At 50.1% G+C, this 24,317-nt stretch overlaps 1 protein-coding gene across 1 annotated transcript in view; it reads right to left on the reverse strand.

Moving 5' to 3' along the window:
* Positions 1 to 24,317, reverse strand: part of IGSF21 (immunoglobin superfamily member 21) — a 41,518-nt gene that overhangs the window by 13,696 nt on the left and 3,505 nt on the right. Inside the window, exon 2 of the mRNA XM_062013262.1 lies at positions 4,889 to 5,001. Within this exon, the coding sequence (XP_061869246.1) occupies positions 4,889 to 5,001 (113 nt within the window). The remainder of the gene's footprint in view (positions 1 to 4,888; positions 5,002 to 24,317) is intronic.

The raw sequence follows: 24,317 nt of genomic DNA on the forward strand, positions 1-24,317 counted from the left end.
ACGAGTCAGATCTCTCACTGCTACCAGCCCAAGGTCTCTCCATCAGCAGCTTTGCTCAGATTTTAGGACAACTCTGCAGCCATAAAACTGAAGGGGGTTTATTCCCTAAAGGGGGATCAGGTTTATAAACCCAATGCACAACCCTCTGAGAATTGAATTGGCTTGAAAATCTGGGAGGACCCGGCAGGTTTCTGAGAGATGCTTTCCAGGAGCAAGAGGTTAAAAAAAGCAGCACCCTGGTACCCTCCTGAGCATCCCTAAAACACTATCCCCAAATATACCAAGGCTCTGGGCTTTCCCAGCACCATGATACCATGAAGAAAGGGGTTGCAACAGCCTCAGCAGGTCAGGTCCCCTTCTCTTAGCTCCTCCATATCCCTTGACTCCTCTTCCCCCCTTGCCTGGAGCTGCCGCTGCTGCAAGCAGTGACTTTATCACTGTCACCAGCAATATTTCCAGCTTGGAGCCACTGATTGGGGCTGTAACATCTCATTTCTCCTAATGGGCAGTGGCAGGGACGGCCCCAGCGGGAACTGTGCTGTGTCACCAGCGATCAGGCGGCTTCCAGGGGCCGCCAACAGCTGTAACACATCAGCCCCAGCTTGCCCTGCCTCAGGGTTTGGGAGTCCTGGGCTGTTTGCTGGGCAGGGATTGGTCTGATGAACTTCTCTGTGAAGGAAAAAAATGCTTTGCAATCCCTGTGGATTAACCTCCTGAGCTGGGGAGGTTAAGAAGAGCTGCTGGGTGAAGGATGGGGAGAAGAGTGTGTAGATGGGATGAGGGAGACCCGTGGGGATGTGGTGTGTGTGCCCTTACCTGCAAAGGCCATGCTAATGGGTGCTGTGGAGAGAAGTGTGCTTGCAGGGGTGCCATGGAGAGCAATGCCTGTATGCCATGGGTGCTGTGGAGAGCCCATGGTCTCCCCTATGGAGAGGCTCCTCACTCCCAGAGGAACATCAAGGATCTAGAGTGTGTCCAGAGATGGGCACTGGAGCTGGGGAAGGGGCTGGAGCACAAGGGTGCTGGGGAGGGGCTGAGGGAATGGGGGTGTTGAGCCTGCAGAAGAGGAGGCTGAGGGCAGCCAGCAGCACTCTCTGACACTCCCTGACAGGAGGCTGCAGGGAGCTGGGGGTCGGGCTCTGCTCCCCAGCCATGAATGACAGGACAAGGGGAACTGGGCTGCAGCTGCCCCAGGGGAGGTTGAAATTGGAGCTGAGGCAGAACTGTTTCCCTGAGAGGGGTGTCAGCCCCTGTGCCAGGCTGCCCAGGGAGCTGGGGCAGTGCCCAGCCCTGGAGGGATCCCAAAGCCCTGGAGCTGAGGTGCTGAGGGCTGTGGGTCAGTGCTGGGCTGGGCAGGGTGAGGGGAGGGCTGGGACTGCAGCAGCTTCAAGGGCTTTTCCAGTCAAAACGATGCTCAGAGTCTATGGAGAGCAGTGCCTGTATGCCACGGGTGCTACAGAGAGCAATGCCCATGCAAACACGCTGCAGACAGCAATGCCAATCCCAGCTCTGACTTACTCTCCTTCTTACTAATTAGACCAAGCACCAAACTCTAAGGTGATCAATTCCTCCCCAAGCCTGAGGGCTCCCCTCCATCCTCAGCCCTCCCTGCCCTCCATCCCCAGCCCAAACCCCCATCCCAGTCTCTCCAGGGTGCTGCTGAGCATGGGAGCATTTCTCTTCCCCAGGCAATCACACCCAGCCCTCCCCTGCCACCAAAAATCTGCAAAACACCTCTTTTTTTCTGCAATTACCATCCTCTCATCCAAGCCTCTGGCTGTGTGTACAGGCTGCTGCCTGCATCCCCTGCCACTGCCAGATGTCTGCACAGAGCCAGAGCAGACACTCAGAGGATTTTCCCTCCCTCTCCTCTTTCTGTATTTTCATTCTTTCTCCTTTTTTTTTTTCTCTCTTTTAAGAGCTCTGCACTGCTGCAAAAAAAAAGCCATTTTCTCCCTCCCCAGCCCTTGCTGTGGTGTGGCAGTGACCATACTAATCAGGTCTGGAGTGTGACCCCCGAGACACCAGCTAACAGCTTGACAGCTTCGTGTCTTTCCCAGCCTCATTACAAGCAGGTTTGCAAAGGATTCCACCCCCCTCAGCTCTTCCTCTTCATCTCCTGGAAAGGTTTTTGGGCACTTGGGGGTTGGGACCCATGTTTGCAACATGTTGTTGGGTGAATCACACCTTCTGGAGATGAATCTCTGCTGGAAGGGGGGTGGTTGGATGTTAATTAACACCTCTGCAGATGGTGCATGTTCCTGTTTAGGCTGGGAAGAAAAAGTCCCTTTGCTTATCCCCAGGTCTTCTGTATTTCAAGCCACCCAGAGTGAGAACTCATACTGAGGGGTTTTCTGACCCAGGAAAAGTGTTGTCCCTTGCTGTTCACCCTCCCTCAGCCAGAGGAATCCTGAAGGAAAAGGGGATGTGGGGATGCTGATTGCAGCATGGTGCTTCTCAGGGGGGTTTTACCTGCCTTATCCATGATAAGAAAACCCTTTACACCCCACAGCCTTCAGCCTTGGTGTGTACCCAACTCCAGGGGATGCCCCCACTCTATGCCCTGCACCAAACTGCTGCCATTGAGTTTGTGGCCACAGTCCTCTTCCTTTTGCCTTCACCCCCAACACAACCCACCATGTGCTGCTGGAGCTGCTCTTCATCCTTAACAAGCTCTGCTCAGAGAAACAAGAGCCTTACCAAGTCACAACCATCAAGATCTCCCCCTTGGCTTGCCTAAGACCATCCTGCCCAGGGGAGCTGTGATCTGGGGTCTGGGCAGCTGCAAAAGTGCACAAGCAACACAAGATAGGGGGGAAAAAAGAGGAAAACACCCTAAAATTAGGAGGGAATTGACATTCTGTGATGCTCTACAAACCCCCAGCTTTCCAAATGCAGGAATCTCCCTGGGAGAGGGGAAAAAGGGAAGGAGGAGGCTAAAAAAACAGGAGGAAAGGAGGATTTGCAGTGATAAAAATAAAAGCTGGGTTATTTTTTTCCCCTCCCATTCTCTCTGGGGTTTCTCAGAGCATAATTTGCTCAGCTGCCCTGGTGTGTCATCCTCTTGCTGAGGGTTCCAGCATCCCTCTGTACAGGGGGGGATTATGCAAATCCAGCCCCAGCTAAGGAGAAAGTGGGTTAATCCAATATTACTGAGTGGAAAAGGGAAGGAAAAACCTGGTGGAGATGGAAGAAGCACCATGAAAAAAGCCTCTCCCCCAGAATAAGGGGAGATGAAGCTGATTGTAAACTGCAGTGGAAGGGCTGGGAGAGTTTTGGGGTTGTGCTTTGGTGTTTCTCTGCTTGCACACTTGTTTATATACACATATTGACAGCAGACAACAGCCAGGACTAGATGGGAATACTCCCATGCATGTACTATGCTCCAGCAACTGAATATATATCAGTCCAGAGAGCACCTTTTCCTATTTATAAACCTGCCTGGATGCTGAGAAGAGCTTTAAGGCAGAGATGCTCCTTGTTCAGGGAGCAGAAACAAGATGGTAAACCCAAGGATATATATCTCCTAGCAAAGGGCAGCTGCTTCCTCCATCCCTGTTAGCTCTTTCTTCACCTCCTCTGTGAGCAGCTGTGTAAGCAAAGAGCTGAGGTTTTTCCCACCCTAGAAAGCTGAGTTTTCTCTGATCAGACCACCATGGGGGTTTTAGTTGTGTTTACCAGCTTATTCTGAAAGCTCCAGGAGAAAGCCAAAAATACTGCCCTGGGGAAAGCTACAGCCTCATATCCCCCCTCCCCAAAGCAAACCAGACCCTGTCAGTCTTTCTTTGCTCCAGATCAGCATCCCACATCTATAGAATCATAGAATCACAGCATGGTGGGGGGTTGGAAGGGACCTTTAGGGATCATCCAGCCCAATCCCCCTGCAGAAGCAGGTCCCACCTAGATCAGGTCACACAGGAACGTGTCCAGGTGGGTTTTGAGACCTTCCCAGAAGGAGCCTCCATGAGGGTTTTGAGGAGAGGGATGGGAAGGGGAAAGGTTTCTGGGGGAGGCTTGAAGAGCCAAGTGCTGCTTACCCAGCCTCAGTTTTGCATCATTTCCCATGTAGCATGAAAAGCACTTGCTTTTTTGCATCATTTCACATCCAGCATGCAAATCCTCTTTGCACAGCTGTGCTCACCTGAGCCCCTGGCTCCCAACCCTCAGTACAAAGACTGAGTCTGCAAACCCCAAACCCACCTGGAAAACCCAACAAAACTCCCAGAGAAAGCCCCATGGAGCCCTCAGGATGATTACAAAGTCATTTTGAGGGCTACCAAGATGCTGAAGGGACTGGAACATGTGTGTGAGGAGGAAAGGCTGCAGGACCTGGGACTGGGCAGGCTGGAGAAGGCTGAGAGCAGATCTCAGCAACATGTGTGAGTATAAAGGGTGAGTGTCAGGAGGATGGGGGGACACTTCTTTGTGACAGGACAAGGGGTGATGGATAGAAGCTGGAACATTAAAAGTGCCACTGGAATAGGAGGAGAAAGTCCTTTGGTGCTGAGGTGAGGGAGCCCTGGCCCAGGCTGCCCAGGGAGGGTGTGGAGGCTCCTTCTCAGGAGGTTTCCAACCCCACCTGGACACGTTCCTGTGCCCCCTGAGCCAGGGGAACCTGCTTTAGCAGGGGCTTGGGCTGGAGCAGCTCTGCAGGGCTCTTCCATCCCCCACCATTCCATGATTCTACAGTTTTACATCTCTCCCCTCCCAGGTTTTCAAAGGCCAACCTGCCTGCTTCACCAACTCACTGCTCCCATCAGCCACAGCACTGTCTGCCTTTCTTTCCCCCAGCCAACCTTGACCTTCTGTTGCACAGGAGCAAAGCAGCTGAGTGGCTTCATATCCCCCAATCCCTCAAGGGCAGAGAAAAGGCACTGGCTCCTCTTACCCGGTACCAGACGATCTCCCTCATCTTCCCATCTGTCTTGAAGTTGCATTTCAGGGTGACAGCATCTCCCACCACCACAGGAGGCAGAGGCTCGATGCTGACAGTCAGGTAGGCTGGGAAAGGGGCAAGAACAAGAAACAGGAGAGAAAAAAAGAGAAGTGAGCTGCCAGGGAAGGATGAAGCAAGGGGTTCAAATCCTCTTTGCAATGGGTTTATGGTTTTAACAGCTCTGTTGTGGGGAGCAAATGCTGGCTGTGTCCCACCAAAGGGTAAGGCACAGGCAAGCCCATCAGTGGGGCATCTTGCACCCTTGCAGTGATGAATTGTAGCTGCTCTCAATGTGCCAAAAGAGTACAAACTGGGGGAAAATCCTTCCTGAGCTTCTTTACCAGCTCACAGCACCAAAATGGAAGGAGTGATGGTTTCACTGCTTCCCACCCTGGCTTTGCAGAACTGCCCATGTTTGCCCAAATAAACCCTGGGAATCTGGGTTTTAAGGCTCCCCTTGATCCACACACAAAGCCCTGAGCCCACCCTCTGCCTTTCCCACCTTCAGACTCAAGTCCATCCTTCCTATGAAGCCATCAGCTTCCACTCTGTCTCCACCATCAACTGCCCCATCCTGGATCTCTCCCCACTCCAGACCAAGTTTTTCTGCCCCACCCTTGCTTTAAACCCCTCCAAATGACTCATTTCTCACAGCAATGGCTCTGACAGATTAATCAGAGCATATGCAAAGCCTAACCTAAAGGTTCACAGCCCTACCTTAGCCACCAGCCTGCTTCTTCCCCACCTCCCCCATAGCTGGGTGCAGGATTTGGCCTCATAGAAGAGGGAAAATCAGAGCATGGGCCATTTTCTTCCTGTTTCCCCTCAATTTGCTGCAAAACTATTGCAGGAGCAGGGAGCAGCCAGGGTCAGGAGAGCAGGCAATTGCATTTCTACTGTGTTTTCCTCTCTTTCCTCTGGCTGCCAGATTGACAGCCTGACAGATCCAAGCTTTTCTTTAGCATCCTTACCCTGACCATGCTCAATTGATACCATCTGCAACCAGGGCACCCCAAAACAACCCTTAACCTGCTGAAAAGCACCCTCTTTGATTTCCAACTGCTGCTTGCATCAGGTGGCGAAGCAAAGCACAAACTCTTTTCCCCTAGAAAAAGAAAAGCTTCTTTTCCTCCTGAGCACCTAGATAATGGAAACAAGTTTGGAAATAGGGCAGCAGAAACTGATTCTCCTTTGCAGAACATCCTCCAGGAGAGGGGAAGGTGATTTTATATGTCCCACAGCCAGGGATTCAAGGCTCACATCACTTGTAAAACAAGTTGCTGGTGTTTTTGCAATAAATCTCAGCTATGAGCACACTGCACACACTCATGCCTGCTGCAGCAGCAAGGCAGCATGGCCTGGCATATTGAGCATGGGGCTCTGGAAGTCAAGAAAGCCTCTTTGTGCTGCTTTGTTTTGGGAGGAAGGTGGGGGGTGTGTGCAAAAGCAAGTTCATTGCTGCAATCTGCTGGATGGAAAGAAGTAGTATCAGAAATACTTGAATCAGCAGTGGGGTGGCAGCAGGAGCAGGGCAGGGATTGTCCCCTGTGCTGGGGCATGGGGAGGCTGCAGTTTCAGGGCTGTGCTCAGTGCTGGGCCCCTCACTCACTGCCACAGGGACACTGAGGGGCTGCAGCGTGGCCAGAGCTGGGCACAGAGCTGGGGAAGGGGCTGGAGCACAAGGGGCTGGGGAGGGGCTGAGGGAATGGGGGTGTTGAGCCTGGAGAAGAGGAGGCTGAGGGCAGCCAGCAGCACTCTCTGACACTCCCTGCCAGGAGGCTGCAGGGAGCTGGGCCTTGAGCTCTTCTCCCAAGTAACATAAACCAAGATGAAACATCCTCAAGTTACCCCAGGGGAGGTTTAGATTGGGAGGAACTTTTCCCTTGAGAGGACTGGGGTCTGATTTAAGGGCTGTTTTCATCCCTGGAACAGTGCACAGCAAGCTGGGGTTTAATATTGCACCTCTGCAGCCTCAGCCTGGCACCTTTGTTTCTCCTTGCTGACAGGCACCCAAATCCTTGCCAGCAGCCACGTTCAGTCAGGGTCGGCCTCTTCCCAGCCTCTCCTTGCCTGGACAGGGTTTATTTTAGCAGGCTAAAGCACAGATTAATTCCTTGCAGCTGCCAGCACAGCACACAGTCCCCTCAAATTCAGGGCTTTGCAGATGCAGAGACAGTGATGAGAAAGGGAGGAGGAGGAGGAGGGATGTGAGGCAGGTCAGACGAGGTCTCACAGTGGCTGCCTCCCCTTCCCCTCCCTTTGCTTTTGACATTTCCAAACCCAAGATGAGCAACAGGCACAAAAGCAAAGGGAGGGGGGTGACACAATGTTTTGCAGCAGTGGAGCCTCTACACCTGCAGCAAAGCTCTGCCTCTTCAGCAGCCAGGACTGGGGAGCCTTCAGGTGAGATTACACCTCCCTCCTGCCCCCAGCATGGCTCAGGAGGGTGGTTAAATACAGCAGGAGGCAGATGAGATGGGTGACAAAGAGCTAAGGTTGCATTTTTCCCCTCACACCCACCAATTACCCTGATGCAGGAGCTCCCAGCTCATAACTACAGCATCTCCAAATGGTTTTCCATCCCTCTTCCCTTGTCATTGTGTTGCAGACCCTGTGCACAGCCATGGGAAGCTGGACAATCCCTATCCCAGTCCAACTGTGCATTTTGGGCATGTTTGGACCATCTCCTCAGGGTTGGTGGCTTTGAAAATCAGAAATGTTCAAGACTGAGATGGATTCACTCACCCACCTGCAGCAAATGCCTTTAACCAAGCATTTTTCCCCCTGCAAACACAGCCCCAAGCTGCCTCTTCTAGACAGCTCAAAAAAATAAGCAAAAATGGGGTTTAAAGTCTTTTTTTAAGCCTCCACTTGCTGAAAAGCACTTTGAGGTGGCAACAGGGCTGCAGCCCATCAGCTCCCTGCCTCTACACCCTGTAGTTTGGGCTCATCTGTGCTTGGGAGGATCTCTGGTCCTTCAAAACAGTGTAAGCAAAGGATGCTCCTGCACTTCTCCTGAGCAGATTCTGCATGGCAAAGGTGAAGCTCTGGAGCTCCCTGGTTTATTGGATGAGTGCTGGGGTGAGGGGACAGACACTCTGCAAAGGGCTGCTGAGTGATGCCTGGAAGAAGAGAGAAGGCAGATACCCACTTGAAGAGAATCAGCTGGCCAAATTCAGAGCAAAATCAGCCCAGAAGATGGGGAAAAGGAGGGAAAGAGCAGGAATGAGAAGGACAGCAGAGAGAAACAGATGCACCATCTCCAGAGGAGTCAGCCCCCAAAATGTGTGTAAAGGGGGGGGGAAAGAAAGCCAAGTGACAAGAAATAGAGCAGGAATCCAGATGGTGCCATCCAAAACCTGCTGTTTTGCTGCAGTTGACATGTGAATCTCATCCCTTGTTCCCCCCCTTTCCTTTTGCTTTGTGACAGCAGAGGACAGTGAGGTGTGACTGCTCCCAAAAACCCCCAGTCTGGTTCCTTTCTTGGATTTACTGGGGAGAAGAAACCATCAGCGACAGGTATTGCTGAATGTTCAGGACTATTTAAACAGGGCTAAGCATCAAATTTACACCTCCAACAGAGGAGCCTAATGCAATGTCTCCATCACCAGCTGCATTATCAGCATCCCAAAGGCAGCTGTGAGCGCTGAAGCTCCTCTCCTTCCCCTTTTTTCCCCTCTTAAATAGGATATATTGCCTAGCAAAAGCTGTACCAGGCCACCCTCTGATTAGATTCTTACCTATGGAAATTCAGCCTTCTGATTAGATCACATCCCTGGGGAGAACAGTGTATTTTTTGCTCAAGAGCAGTGGGAATTCTTGTGACATCCAGTTTAAGGGGAAGAAGAGGAAAAAAATGAAAGGGGGAAGGGGGGAGGATGGGAGGGAAGGGGGAAGGGAGAGATAAATGAAATGTCCTTTTAAATGGGGAGTGACACATTAATAAAAGGAGCACATTGTAACATGCTCAGTGCTTTCAATTACAAAGGAGCTGCCAGGGAGGAGGCAGGTTTCACCCTGGCTGTGGAAGCAGACTAGATGCTTCCAAGCATGAAGTCCCCATTTCTATCCCCATTCTGAGCATCCCCTCAAGGGGGCAAGTTTGCAAGTGAGAGCAGCTGGTTGCCCTGTGGCAATGTCTCAGGATGCTGCATGTGTGGCTAAACCTCCCCAAGGAAGCTGAAGTCCCCCTTCCCTGGCAGCAACATACCACAGCACCCCTGGGTGCTCTTGGAAAGAGCTGGTGAAGCCTTTTTGTGTGTGCCCAGCCCCACAAAGCAACCTCTCCATGTCACACCCACAAGCCTGAGGGTTTTTAACCTGCATTCATGCCAACCAGCTCTCCCATAGCATGACTTCTCACCTCCCAGTGCTAACCTGAATGTGGTGATGGACTTCACCCTGTTGGGACGTGTCCCCAAGGTTCAACCTCTCCCCAGCCTCATATTTGGGGCTGGGTGTTATAAATACCTTAACAGCATGAGTTTGGAGAGGATGGGGTCAGTCTTTTTGCTGTGATGCCTAGTGACAAGACAAGGGGTGATGGGCACAAGCTGGAACACAAACAGTTCCACTGGAATAGGAGGAGCAAGTCCTTTGGTGCTGAGGTGAGGGAGCCCTGGCCCAGGCTGCCCAGGGAGGGTGTGGAGGCTCCTTCTCAGGAGGTTTCCAACCCCACCTGGACACGTTCCTGTGCCCCCTGAGCCAGGGGAACCTGCTGTAGCAGGGGCTGGGGCTGGATGAGCTCTGCAGGGCCCTTCAAGCCCCCACCACTCTATGATTCTATGACATTTGGAGAAGCAACAATGGCATTTCTAGAGCTCAGAGTGGATAGATGCTGTGGGGTGGAACTGGAGGAGGGGACACACAGGGATGCAGCTGCCCTGTCTGTCCCCCCATATCCCTTTTGGCAGTGGGGAGAGATAATATTAACACATCATCATCTTAATCAGCCTGTGATGAACGGGGCTCATACATAATTCACACCAATCCCTCCACTGCTTTTGGCTGGGACCAGGATGGTATTTTAGGGTGCAAACACAAGGATGGAGAGATGGGAGGAAAGGACCAGAACCTCCCTCACTCAGCACATGGATGGTTTTCATCCTTTTCCAGGATTTAAGGCTGCTCAAGGAGACACTTTGCAAAAAAAGGGATACCAAAGGGTTACAAATCACCTCCTAAAACTTCAGGGAAGGATCCTGCTCCCCATTTTTAACCAGAAGAAGAGGATGGCTGGCATCAGGGGAAAACCCTGGCATGCAAAGGGTTCCTGACCATGTGCTGAGCCCCAGGGACCAGGATGGCACCTGAGGGGGCTGAGGAGCATTAAGCAAATGCTCTTTGACTCACAGCACTTTGCAACATCTTGTTCATTAAAGATTAAACACCAGCAGTTGCTCCTGTTCCTTTGAGCACAGCAAATACCTTCTCCCTCCCTCCTCAGCTCTGGCTATGCCTTATTGATGATATTCCAGAGCAATTTACAATTATAATGTGCTGCTGTCTCTCCTCCCTCACCCAGGAGGGCTTCAAGGGGCAGGAACCAGTGAAGGATTCACATCTGTCCCAGTTCAGAGTGGCCACAGTTTTGCTGAATCTTGAGCTTTTGCTCCTGGAAAACTACTGTGCTGATCTAAGGGGTGGTTGGTTGGGGTGTTTTTTGGAGGAAGAAGTGTTTTAATGCAGGTTTCATGGAATGAGATGAGACAGATGGACTCAGGGTCTCACTTCCACAGGAGGCTGCCCTTTGGCAGAGGAAATACCTGAGATGAGAGGAGCCCATTTGTGTTTCTAGAAGGTCCAAATTGCTTGAGTTTCCCCTCAATCTTTCAGCTTTTCCTTCCAAAAATCCCCCAAGCCAAGCAGCAGCAGAGCTGAGCATCCCCAAACCCACCACTGCCCACTCCAAAACTGGGCTGCCTTTTGCAAGAAGGGGCTGTTCTAGGCAATCAACTCACAAACCCCAACATCACCCACCATGAGGAAAAGCCCTGCTGGCAGAGAAACTGTATTAATGCTCTGGAAATGGGATATTAACAGGCCAACCAAACAATTAAGAGCCTGTCATTAAAATTCATCTTCCTTGTGTGTTCAAGTACAAACATTTAATTAGATGCCTCTTACCTCATCTATTTGCATAAGTGGGAGGAAACACTTTGCAGCTGTACCTCTAATTATTCTTTCTGGGGGGTTGCTAGAGCAAACCAGCCCCTAAATCCTTCAGTACTAGAGAAACAGGGAGAAGATGTATACAGAATATGCTTTGGTCCCTTTTTCTCTAGCTAAATAGGATGCAACAGGCACGTTGGACCCAACCTGTGGATGCACCTTGTGTCTTGTTAGCTCTTTGTAATGCAAATCAATAATTCTGATCAATGCATTGACTGTGTGGGGCCAGGCTTTGGCCTTTCAACCCTTTTAAATCAAGATTAACTGAGAAAACCACTTCATTAGGGCTGTTGGGAAGAAGCAAACCCTAAGGAGTCTGCTTCAGTTAGGATCTCCTGATCAAAATGTGTCAAAACTACCGACTGATGGAGCTTTACTGGTCCAAATTTATTCACCATGACCTAATCCAAAGGCTTTTATGATGAAATGTATAATGCAACACCCAAACCAACTCCCACTGCTTTTAATGCCAGTGCCAAAATCCAGCTGAGATGGGACTTTTGAATGCTATCCACAGCTTTCCTTTGTGGTTTTTTTGTGCTTAAATACTAGATTCCTCCTAGAAAATCAAAGATCCTTGGTCAAAAAGAAGAAGAAATCATGTCTAATCTTGTTCTGTAGCCAACATCACTTGTGTGCAGCCGTCTCAGCATCATGAGGAGCACCTTCAGCACTGAGCAATCTATGTAAGGGCCTCCCAAAGAGTTATGTCAATATATCTCAAGGAAAAAAAATCGATTTTTAGACCACTTTTGTCCTCATTCTGAGCACTACAGTCACTTTTACATTCTTAAGGGCAGAGATTGGCTCTTACCTACCAGTGCCTGTAGGTAATGCTGGTATGGGGCAAGAACACTGCAGGCTGCAGAGAAACAAAGAGCTGGGCTCAGAATGGATCATGCTGGGCTAAGAGCATGTTTCAAATGTGTCAGCTCAGAGGAGCTTTCACACACATCAACACAACATTGGCACAGTAAAAGTCCTTGGAGACAGAAAGGGAGAGTCAGGGCCGCTTTGGGCATGCAAATGCAATGGGTGATTTGGGTTGTGGGAGCCTTGGGATGCTGCAGTGGCTCGTTTTTCAATGTCAGTCTCATGCACCTTCTCTTTCCAGCATTTCATGGAAACACAGAATCATTTTGGTTGGAAAAGCCCCTGAAGCTGCTGCAGTCCCAGCCCTGCCCTCACCCTGCCCAGCCCAGCACTGACCCACAGCCTCAGCACCTCAGCTCCACGGCTTTGGGATCCCTCCAGGGCTGGGCACTGCCCCAGCTCCCTGGGCAGCCTGGCACAGGGCTGACACCCCTCTCAGGGAAACAGTTCTGCCTCAGCTCCAGCCTCAACCTCCCCTGGGGCAGCTGCAGCCCATTGCCCCTTGTCCTGTCATTCATGGCTGGGGAGCAGAGCCCGACCCCCAGCTCCCTGCAGCCTCCTGTCAGGGAGTGTCAGAGAGTGCTGCTGGCTGCCCTCAGCCTCCTCTTCTCCAGGCTCAACACCCCCATTCCCTCAGCCCCTCCCCAGCCCCTTGTGCTCCAGCCCCTTCCCCAGCTCTGTGCCCGGCTCTGGCCACGCTGCAGCCCCTCAGTGTCCCTGTGGCAGTGAGTGAGGGGCCCAGCACTGACACAGCCCTGGAGCTGCAGCCTGCCCAGGGCCCAGCACAGGGGACAATCCCTGCCCTGCTGTCCCACTATTTCTGAGCCCAGCCAGGCTGCCCTTGGCCTCCTTGCCCACCTGGGCACGCTGCTGAGCACATTTCCACCTTTCCCTCCAGCACTACTCAAGCACCAACTCCATCCATCACCAAGCCCCAGCTAATAAAAATCGATGGGAACAGGAGCTTTTAACAAGCTCATTGCCACCTTTGGTGCGTGTCTACTGACAAACAAATGCAGGGCAGATAGAGCCATCCATATCAGCTACAGGGCTTGGGCACAGACTGAAACAAAACCCACTTTAATGTCTTCATCCTGCCTTCTCTAAGCAAAGGCTCCTCAGCGAGGCTGTTCCAGCTCACCGGAGCACAAGATGAGAAAGCCCATTTCTAGCTCGGCTTCTTTTACTTGCAGCATCAAGACAGTGCTTGCACTACATCTCCATCAAGATGTTTGCCCCATATTCCTCAGGAAATCAGTTGTTCCAGTCCAAAAAAGGTAGAAGTTCTGAGGCCAAACAGCCAGAGCATTCATCTGAAACAAGATCATGCCGTGATACAAACAACCAGGATGACACTGGCTGCATCATTTGGATGCTCAGTGGGTCCCTTGACCTAAAATATCAGGTGATTTCCTAGAGAGAAACTCAGACATGCAACATTGACAGAATAAATCCCAAAGTCATGAAGCCATGGGATGTATCTTGCCCACACTGAGAGATGTCAGCCACAGTCAAGCCAAACCCAGGGACTACAAAATGAGAGGTGCTCCAGATGGGGAAGATGGGATGATTTGGGGGGTGAATGCAACAAAAAGGAGGTTTGTGGGGGTGCAACAGACACTAGGCAACTGGGATCAATAGGATTTTGGGGGTATCTTGCTGGGGTGAGTGGGAAATGTCTTCCATTTGGCTAGTATTTCAAGACCTCCCAAGCTGAAGACTGAGGTTCCACCCAGGTGAGCATTGCTCTACACACACATACATGGAGAGTCATAGAATCATTTTAGTTGGGAAAGATCTTTAAGCTGCTGCAGTGCCAGCCCTCCCTCACCCTGCCCAGCCCAGCACTGACCCACAGCCTCAGCACCTCAGCTCCACGGCTTTGGGATCCCTCCAGGGCTGGGCACTGCCCCAGCTCCCTGGGCAGCCTGGCACAGGGGCTCACACCCCTCTCAGGGAAACAGTTCTGCCTCAGCTCCAAGCTCAACCTCCCCTGGGGCAACTGCAGCCCATTTCTTCTTGTCCTATGACTTGTTACTTGGGAGATCAACCCCCACCTCTCTACAGCCAGGGAGTATCAGAGAGTGCTCCTGTCTCCCTTCAGCCTCCTCCAGGCTAAGGAGAAAGACCAGAGACCCAACCAAAAACCAACAACCACTTGAGAATCACCCACCCAACCCCAAAACCCCACAAATCAACCCTAAACAAAGCCATACTAGTTGTCAACATGAAGAAGATGCCTCCCATCACCCCACACACATTCCCAGCAGGGTTCCCCTTGAAGTCATCTTGATATATTCCATTTTATTAGCTGCTACCAGACCCTCCTTGCACAGCTTGGGAAGCCATGTACATAAATTAGAGATGGAATATTTATCTCCCACTGCCATGCTGATGTGAAGTTATGTTTAGCAGCATTTACTCCAGAGCACTAAAGTTTTATTTATCATTCCTTCCTCCCCTCCACCTCCCTTTACCACAAACAGACAGCACTGTAAAGCCAACTGCTTGAGACACCCACCTCCATCTCTGAATGAGTCTGGGATGGGGTGGAGGAGAGGAGGAAGGAGTATATTATACTACCACATCTTCACCCTACTGATATTGCCATTAAAATATAATGCTTTAGCACAGTGCTGAAGCACCTGGCAGCACTTTATAGCTGCTAAAATTGGTGGCCATGACCTGTCATGGTCGTTGGATTTGGGTTGTTTTTGGAAGGGGAAGATGTTTGTCATCGTTATGTTGCTCATCAGTCTTATTCCTTTATCCCTATTTATGGGGTATTTGAGGATTTGGCTGTCTGAGGTACTTTTTAGGGGGGGTTTCAGAGTCCTAAATGATGTCTTGTCCCAAGAAACAAAGTCTAGCAGAGCTGAATTCTCCCCAAACCCTAATGGCATCACTGATTCAAGCAATTCCTTGCCTCTCCACAGCTGTGTAAGCAGCCATTTATGCCCAAATGAAGCTCAAAAGACCTCAGAGTCAACCACATGCCCCATTTTTTCAATGGAGAGTGTGTCCTTCATTTGCATATATGCAAATAAGACCTGATCACTATTTATGCTGTTGGAAAAACTCCACATGAAGGCAGAGGCCTCTAAACCAATTGCACCCCAATTTTATGCTCATCTCCTGAACTAAAGCCAACAGATTTTGGCAAAGCAAGGTGTAATGGGAGGGAGATGCCCCCCCCCCCCCATTGCTGCATTGCACTGTCTCTAAACACTCATCCCTCCCTTCTCACCCCAAATGTTCCCTTCCTCAATTAAGCTAACCCAATTCCTGCAGGGTTGCTTGCTCTCCTGCAAGATTTCCTCTACAGCAGCTGGGTTTTCCATAAAGCTTTCCACTCAAAACTGTTGCCACCCCCCAGCTTCAACCACAGAGCAATAATTCCCTCCTGTGTTCCACTTCTGCTAATAAGTCCCAGGAGAGCTTTGCTTTCTCCTTCTCCTAGTAGTGCCTTGCTGCACATCCTAATTAACCTCAAGAACTGCTTAAAAAAAAAACCCCAGCCCAATTCTTTCTCATTTTCCCCTATTATTGCTTTACTAACTGCACTGGGAACCACTCCTCCAGGTGCACTAAATGGATTTCCACAGAGAGTTCTAGTGGGGTTTTGGCTTTCCCCAGCAAATCCTGAGCTCACCTGATGAGGAACTTCCCTCCAAGCTCATTTTTGTTCACCTTCAGGAGGACAGCAATTGCTCCCCTCAAAAACCTTGCAACAGAGCCTGATTCCTTTGGCATGATGTGGTTAAACACATGGGGTTGGGATGCTCATGTGCCCTCCAAGCTTGGCAACCTCCCCTGGGCTTGTGCATGCTAAAAATTCACCCCCTCTAAAGCTTTTCATTACTTTTTATCAAGCAGCATCACCATGAGAGTGGTGGGATCTGTTCATCTCCAGCAGCCTCCCCACCTCAGTGTAGATGGAGGGGGGTTAACCTGGAATTAAGTATGTCAGAAGGAGGATCCTTGTTGCAATCCTCAGCTGCAAAGGACTGCAAATGGGTTTTCCAGATCCCCTTTTCCAGTAACAGGTTTGGCTTCTCCTCCTGACACACAGGACATCCCCCATCAGCTGGATCCCTTCTGGCATCTCTCCTCATGTTGGCATCTGGAAGATGCAACATCTGGATGCTGCCCCTGAGCATAGAATCATTTCAGCTGGAAAACACCTACAAGCTCATCAAGGCCAACCACTAACCTCCCCCTGCTGAGCTCACCACTAGCCCATGGCCCATCATGGCACAGAAAGTACAGATCAGGATTCTTATGGTGGGGGTGGGATTATGAAAAACCTCACCTGGGATCCAAAGTTTTGTCTCCAACCAGTGTTAAGCAAAAAAAAGGGGCATTATTTGTATCCAGAATGGTTTGTTAGAGCCCCAAACTGAAGCTGATGGATTAGATGTGGATGTTGAAACCTGGGAAAAATGGTGCTGGTCCCCAGCAGAGCCAGATGCACTTCTTGGGTGAATGTGGGGAGGGACCTTCTGGCTTCAGTCTCTGTCAGGGTGAGGATTATTCCACCAGCAGCTAATTATTGGAAACCATAGCTTGTGGCATTAATCTAGGCTGGAGCATAATCCCAACCAGGGCTAATTATCAGATCTGGAAGCAGCAGGGAGCTGCTCAAAGGATGTCTTTTGGAACAAGTCCCTCTCCATGCCTCAGTTTCCCCTATTTGCAATTTGGAAAGCAAGAACCTTTACACATCCATCTGAGATCCACCAAAAATCCCATCCTGGAGTAACACTGAGGGGTTATTAGAGATGCTCCTCCTCAGAAAAAGAAGTTACCCATCTGAAACCCCCCAATCCTTCCTCAATCTCTCCTTCTTCCAAGTTTAGGAGGAGATGCACAGGCCTGGGGTGGGCAGAAAAGGGACAAAGAATTCATTCCACTGAAGAACAAGGGTGAGGATTTAGGTTTTAGGGGGGTTTTGCCATGCCAAAGTGGCCCAGGAGATGTAGGTGGCTGTGATGCAGATGATGAATATGCTTATTTATTTCCCTACTTGCAGGAAATCCAATTATCCCATATTTGTGATTGGTGACAAACGAGGCAGCCATCCATTCTCCCCTTCCCTCCCTGGGTGTCTGCTGTGAACCATCTCTGACTGCACCATTGATTCCTGGGCTGTGTAACTGGAAAGGAATTATTAGTACTATTAATTTCCCTCCCTCCCCCCCCCCCCCCAATTTTCCTTCTGAACAACTTCTCCACAGGCACAACCTCAGGAAGAGGAATGAGAGGTGGATAGGGAATATAAAGCCAGTGGCTGCCAGGGACAGCAAGTGCTACAAAATCCACTCTCCTTGTTGCAATTTAAGGAGGGACATGCAGCCTTTTACTCCCAAAACGACCTCGAGGGAGCCTGAGGCAGCCAAATCAGCACCATTGTTAACTGAGTGCTAAAATGCAGCCAAAGCCACTCTGCTCCTTTCCTCCACCACTGCAAAACTCTTGTGCTCTCATGGGGAGCACTCTGGAGGCACTCAGTGTCTTCTGCTGGCTGTATGCAGGGGTAGGGGCTGCAGGGAGGGATGGAGATAATGACAGAGATGGAGGGGTGAAGAAACAGAGGGAGAGGGGGAGGGGTGAAGAAACACAGGGGTGAAAGACAGAGTGGAAAGATGAAAGACAGGGTGGAAGGAAGGAAGAAAGGATGGAGCAACAGAGACGAGTGGAAAGAAGTGTGGAGGAATGAAGGGACAGATGGAAGGATAGGCAAACAGTTGGGTTGATGGGACAGATACCTGCATAACCTACATGATAACAAAACCCACAGGGATTTCCAGCTTCAGGCTTTGACACTGAGCCACAGACACCTCTCCTGGCTGAGACAAGGTGCGGCCGCATCCCAATCTCACCCTCAACCTGACACAGACCTTTTGCCCTTTCCCTCTGTACCTCTCCCCTGACTCAACCTCCATCCTCTGCCTTTTCTCCTCCCTCCTCCACTCCCCCTCTGCCTTCACAGAGCAGGATTGCTAATTTGAAGCAACCCTCTTCTCCCCGACTCACGCCCCGTGATGAATAATCCCTTTGCGCCCTCGGTAATGCAGTGCTGCTAATAAGATTAAAACATATCTCTCTCTTCCAGCCCAGATTCATAACACTGATTTACTCTGCTGCTCTCACAGAGAGGATGCACATGGCTGGTACCTTAATCCCTATCCATCTCTGCACTGGTGAGAAAGAACTGCTAATTAATAGCTTTCTGTCTCCCCAAGTTGTTCCTAGAGATCAAGATTTGTCTGGTTTTCTGCTGCTGATCTCAAAAGGCTGATACAGCAAACTCCCAGCCCTGCTCCCTCTGCTCTACATCTCTGCAGAGGGGTTAGGGGCATCTTTTGAGGTGTTTCCTCCCAAAATGGTGACAGAAGGGCTAATGGCATGAAGCTGGATAAACTCTTTCAGTGTTGAGGTGATGGAGTCTTGGCACAGGCTGCCCAGGGAGGGTGTGGAGGCTCCTTCCTTGGAGGGCTTCAAAACACACCTGGACACATTCCTATGTGACCTGATCTAGGTGAACCTACTTCTACAAGGGGGTTGCACTGGATGATCTCTAAAGGTCCCTTCCAATCCCTACCATTCTGTGATTATCCCAGAGGTCCTCCCACCTTGAGCTCGATCACTTGAGCAAAGCTGAAGAATCTGGGGAGGTTTTTCCAAGCATCTTTTCTTGTGCTCATCTCCATCCCCGACTCAAACACCTCCACAAGGCGACACCTCCCTGTACCCATCAGCTATTTTTGTGACATGACTCCACACTCCCAAGTCCCTTTGAATATGGAGCATCCTTAAAGAAACCAAACAGCCACATTTTCCACCCTCATTGCTTATTTTCTCCCTCTACCAGGAGACTCCTGAACCCACCAACCTCAAACAGATGCATTGGGAACAACAGCAGTGGCAAGCAAGAGCTTGGGAGGGAGGGGGAAAAAGAAACCCAAAGCAACAGAGCCTCTGATCTGATGGATGTGGCAGGGGAGGTCGATGCTCTGCTTTTAATAAAACATAACGAAGCGTGGGATCATAAAATATTTCCTTTAATTCAGTGCTCCCGTGAGGGTGGATAATGGAGGCTGGGTAATGCAGGAGGCTTTCCTCACAGCTTGCCGAGGGCAGAGCACTGCTGGGCTTGTTAAACAGCCCATTTGCAAAGCCTCTAAGTGCTCTCCTTCCAGTCTCCATCCTGTTTGGGAGGCAGAAAGATAAGGGGTTGTATGCTTCCCCCAGAACATCAAAGCACATCCTTCCTGCTACTTGTTTTGAGGGGTCCTCACCTCCCAGAGCCTTCATTGCTTCCCTCCACCAGGATGGGCTTTCCAGGGTGGAAAAGAGGTCAGGAAGCAAATCAAGGAAGGATGTTCAACTCCTAGTTGAGCTCAGTGAGCAGGGTGTCTGAGCATGTATCTATAGATGTATACAGGGATATGTATAACATACATCTGCAAGGTGGCGTGGCAGAAGTGCTCAACATTCCCCCGTTAGAAATCTCTCTGCATCTGCTTTGTCCTACACCCAGCACTAAATATAACCGTGCAATATGCTCTCTCCCCTCACCAGAGAGATAACATTGTTTAAATAAGCCCTTTCCATTTTAAAGAGTCGGGTTGTTTTCTCACAGTGGGGAGCTTTTAACAGATCAGGAGGAAGCAGAGGAGGGTGGTCCATGCAAACAAACCCAGAGGCAACAGAGCATCCCTAACGCCTAAATGCCCAAATCCTGCCCCTTCCCAACCGGTTCCCACCACAAAAACCACCCAGATGTGATTTCCTGCTCTAAAAACAACCAGCAAAAATTAAATCAAGGCATATTTCTAGAAGCAGAAGGGTTTAATTTGGAAACTGGGCTTCCTCGAGCATCACTCTGCTCCCACGCCGCTGCTCTAATTACAGCGGCGTAAATCCTCTCTCCGGCAGGAGGAAACCCAACTCTCTGCAGCCAGTCTGCATACATCAACTGCCTTGCAAAGAATTCCCTCAGAGAAGCTAAAAAAACCCACACCCAAGCCAACCCCAAACCTTAACAACATAACAAGACACAAATAGAGCTTCAAAAGAGCCACCTCAGCCAGCACTTAGGAGCAGGTTACAAGGGGAAGATGGTCCCGGGAGATGAAGTGCTGGAGGTTTTCTCTCTGTGAGTGATGGTCTGTCTGGAAGCTGAACCAGCAGTATTATCACCCTGCTGGTGATACATCTTCTACATCCTTTCTGGAGCAATATCTACCCATTATAGGGTGCTTCTCCATCAGCAGATCTACTCTGTTCATCATCCTACGTGGAAAAAAACCCCCACTCTTCCCCCGCAACTGGGTGGATGTATTTTGGGGTGCTGGGCAAATTTGGGTGTTGCCCAAATCCTCCCACCCTGCTCTGAGTCACCATGGCTTTTGCAATACATCTTGGCAGCTATATCTTTAGGAGAAGAGCAAGAAACCCAGTCAAATTCAACCCCTGGCTCTTGGGGTGCTCTTGGTGCTGCAAAAGCAAGGCAGGAGGTGCGATGGCAAAGGCTGAGTGTGACTCTCCTAAGAGCTTGTGCAGAAGGTAAATCTGCAAGGGGAGGGGCTTTTCTGGGCTTAAAAACAGGAGAAAGCTGTTTGATGGAGGTGAAAAACGATCTCAGATCATGGTACATATCAAGGGACTGCCTGAATTTGAGCTGGAAATCTTCCTGAGGGCAGCTTTTGATCCCTGCTTTCCAGAGGTGCAAAGCTGGGATGGGAACCTGAGTCACATGGCCATTAAAATCCCTTTGCAGACTGTTTCCATCTAAACCATGGATGTTTCATTTTCTTTCTTTCAGAAGGAAAGATGCAGCCAACAGCTGACTTGTGCTGAAGAAGGTGCTCTACGAGCTCAGCCACATCCTCCCCACCTCCAAACTGGGGCTCATCCTGGTGTTTTGGGTGATAGTTGCTGAAGAGGAGCTTTTTTTCTCCCCATCCTACTGTTTCAATCCATCTCAGCCCTTCATCCAGGAGCCAGGAGCTCCTAAAGCCATCCCTGGATGCCTGTGACAAGGACAACTTGCACCTGAAATTTCCCCTTTCATCATTTTCCTCCTTTTGAGCTTAGTGCCAAGTGCAAAACACACCACAGGGATCAGCAAGGCTTCCTCCCCAGCAATCAGCACCACCAAAAGCAACATTGCTACCAGCAACTCCAGACTTATCCATGAAAACCACCCCCAAAAAAGCATTCCCACAAGTTGCAGCCCATCCCCATCACCCTTCATCTCCCACCCCATCACTTTACTCCCCCAAGGAGAAGTCAACCCCTAGCATGGAGCATCTCTGCATCACTCCACCTATCTCCACAGCTGCAGATCCCATTGCAGAGTACAAATAGGTATAAATACAAGTGCAAAGTGGGTATATCCCAATAGAGAGATCTCCAACTCTCATTTTCCCTGTCCTGGTCAGATAGGATGCAGCATCAGGATTTATCTACAAGCACAGGGAGGCAGAGCAGGGCTGGAATAACCTCTGTTAATCCCCTTCACTCTTCCCTCTGAAGTCTGTTGTTAAAGGCATTATATAAATAGGAAATTATACAGAGGTTTCTGCAGGAGACAAACTAAATCCCTGCCTCTCCAGCTCTGTTCTGCAATGCCTCTGAGACACCCAGTCCTCCAGCCAAGAAGTGGTTTGCAGATGGAGATGTGCTCCCAGCACCAGAAGAGACAAAATGTGTGGTCTGGAGGCCACATTTCCACCTCCACATTCCCTTTTCTTTTGGGTTGTAACATCCCCAAGCTGTTTCCCAAACCCCCTTGGAGGTCTCTGGCAGGCTGAGCTCTGCTATGGATTCAGCCCAGAGCTGGAATAAACCTTTTTCACTGCTTCAAACCTCCCTCACAGGGGCTGGCAGGACCTTATTAATGATAGTTTTGCTTCTAGTGAATACAAACACTAATTACATTTCAAAGGAGCAGCTCCAGCGCTGGCTCCTGCTGCTAACACACATGTAGTATCCCAGGTGATAACCCTGGGAGATCACAGGGTTGCAAAAGCAAGAAGGGTCATCCCAAAAGCACTCAAGAGCACTGCACTAACTAAACACACCAGGGAGAGTTCTGCTGCAATGTTTAGGGGGGGGATGAACCCCATTTCTCAGCCAGTTGAGAGCAGAAACAAACAAAACACACATCTTCCCTGGTCTAAACTGCTTTGCAGAGCCTAAAACCCTGATTTGATATTGTATTTCCATAGAGGGAACCACTGTGGTGGGTTGTTGTCCCTGCACTTTGCTGTGAGCCCGTCTGCCCTTGGCACTCAGGGGGAATTCAGTTCCCAAAAGGGTTCGAAACGAGCCCCTGATTGACGGTTTATTTTCGGAAGAGACAGGGAAAAGTGGGAAGGAGATAATGCCAGGGGGAGAGATAATGTGAGCACCAGTCATTAGTTAAAAACAAGCCCATCAGTACTCCAAGTGCCTCGTCAGAAAGCAAACAAAAGGGCAAAGAGAGCAGCTTGGCAAGGGAACAAAACCAGCCACATCAGCTGCATCCTCCCTGCTCCGCAGCCGGGAAGTTTGCAAGAGGAGAGTTTCACCTCCTGCCTCCCCCAAAATATAGGGATCTGGGGGCTCCTTCCCATTATTTCCCCCTTTGTTGATGTCTAGGAGAAGAGATTCACTTGACATCACTGAAATAAAGCTTTTCTCTTAGAAATTAGGGGATAAAAAGCCCCAAAACACCAAAGAAATCCATCACCCAAAGAGATGATGCTACATCCTCACTATGTGATCCCAAGCAGGTCCTAGTCATCTCCATCCTTGCCAGGATGAGGTGTTAGCTCCATCCCCACCTCCCTGGAAGGCTTTTCCCTCAGCAAGTGCTGAAGGACCCTTAAGCAGGATCCTTGCCCCCATTTCAGCCTCATTCCCAAACCATCAGTGCATCTGGGTTAAAGAAAACCTGCTCTTAGCCCAACACAGGAGCTGCTGGAGAGCTTTTCATTGGCAGATCTTGCAAGAGCCAGTCAAGCATTCCCAGTCAAGGATTTTCTGACAGAAAAAGACCTTCCATCTCTGTAATAACAACCAGATAAAATAATAAAGGCAGGTGGGGCTTGTAGAAGCCCTGAAATGTCTCCATGAGAAGCAGTGGCTTGTGAGGGCATGGCTAATGTCCTGTCTGGATAAAAAGCCAGTGGTGCAGGAGCTGAGCTGCATTTCCACAAGCTGCTCAGTGTAGACCTTGCCTACAAATGCTGGGAGGCACCAGAGAGGAGATCACATCTGAGGGCTGGGATGATATTTAGCAGGGGCTGCTGAGCTCAAGGCTCTTAGAAGCCAAACCAGAACCTACAAGTCCTTATTTCAGCAGAGAGGGGACCAACATCCCCAATCCAAACCTTAGAGCATCCCTAGGCTTCTTTTTTCTCAGGAGGGGATGTGTGTGTGCTAATAATACCAAGGGATTACTTGTTGCAGCAAGGGAATGTGAGGAGTAAATGCCCCAAACCTGAGCTCTCACACATGGGAGGAGCTCCACAAATACTCAGGGACAACCAGGGATGAGCCACAATTTGGTCCAAGAGGTTTTCCACAGAGAAATGAAGCCCAGAGTATCTCTACACTCCAAAGATGCTTATGAGCTTGGAAGAGTATAAGGCAAGGGCAAGCTCCTTGCCTGAGTTAAGGGGTTTTTTTAAAGAGCTGTGGATTTAAACTGGCAGCTCTTAAACTGCTACAAAATGCAGCTGGTGGGAAGGGAAAAATTGGGCTAATTGGGGAAGGGCAATTAGTGTGGTTATAGGAGGATTTTGAGAAGGGGCTTTGCACTGGATTTACCCAGAGAGCAAAGCCCAGGCTTCATGGGAACACAGAATTCATGGAAATAGTAGGAAAGGATTCAAATACAGAGAGGGGTCCCTCAGCTGAATTGATTTGCCAGTGAAAAACGTGAGCAGAAAAGGATGGAAAGAGTGTGTGATGCCTTCCCAGGTCAGTGCTGTGCATTGGCAGGTGAATTAGAGCAGGTTTTGCTCCCACGTGCTCCTCCTCTTCCCCCTACCCCAGCACACAAACTCCCCCCTCCCAAAACCCTCTTTTCTTTAAATGAGCTTGGCAGAGATGTGAGCAGGTGGCTCCCATCACCCCAGCAAAGAGCCACGTGCCCTGATTTTCCTACAGAAAGGAGGGAAAAGTGAGCTTTTCCAGGCTTGCAAGGAGGAGCTGCCCTGGGGGCTACATGCAAGCCTGTGAGGAAAAGCCTCGAGGGGAGAGGAGGGTGCTGGGAATGGGGAGGGGATAGAAATTCAGCCAGTTGCTAAAAATGATAACCATAAAGGGATTTGTCTGAGCT

Source organism: Colius striatus, chromosome 21 (genome assembly GCF_028858725.1).
Source record: "Colius striatus isolate bColStr4 chromosome 21, bColStr4.1.hap1, whole genome shotgun sequence".
In the NCBI taxonomy this organism is placed as follows: domain Eukaryota; kingdom Metazoa; phylum Chordata; class Aves; order Coliiformes; family Coliidae; genus Colius; species Colius striatus.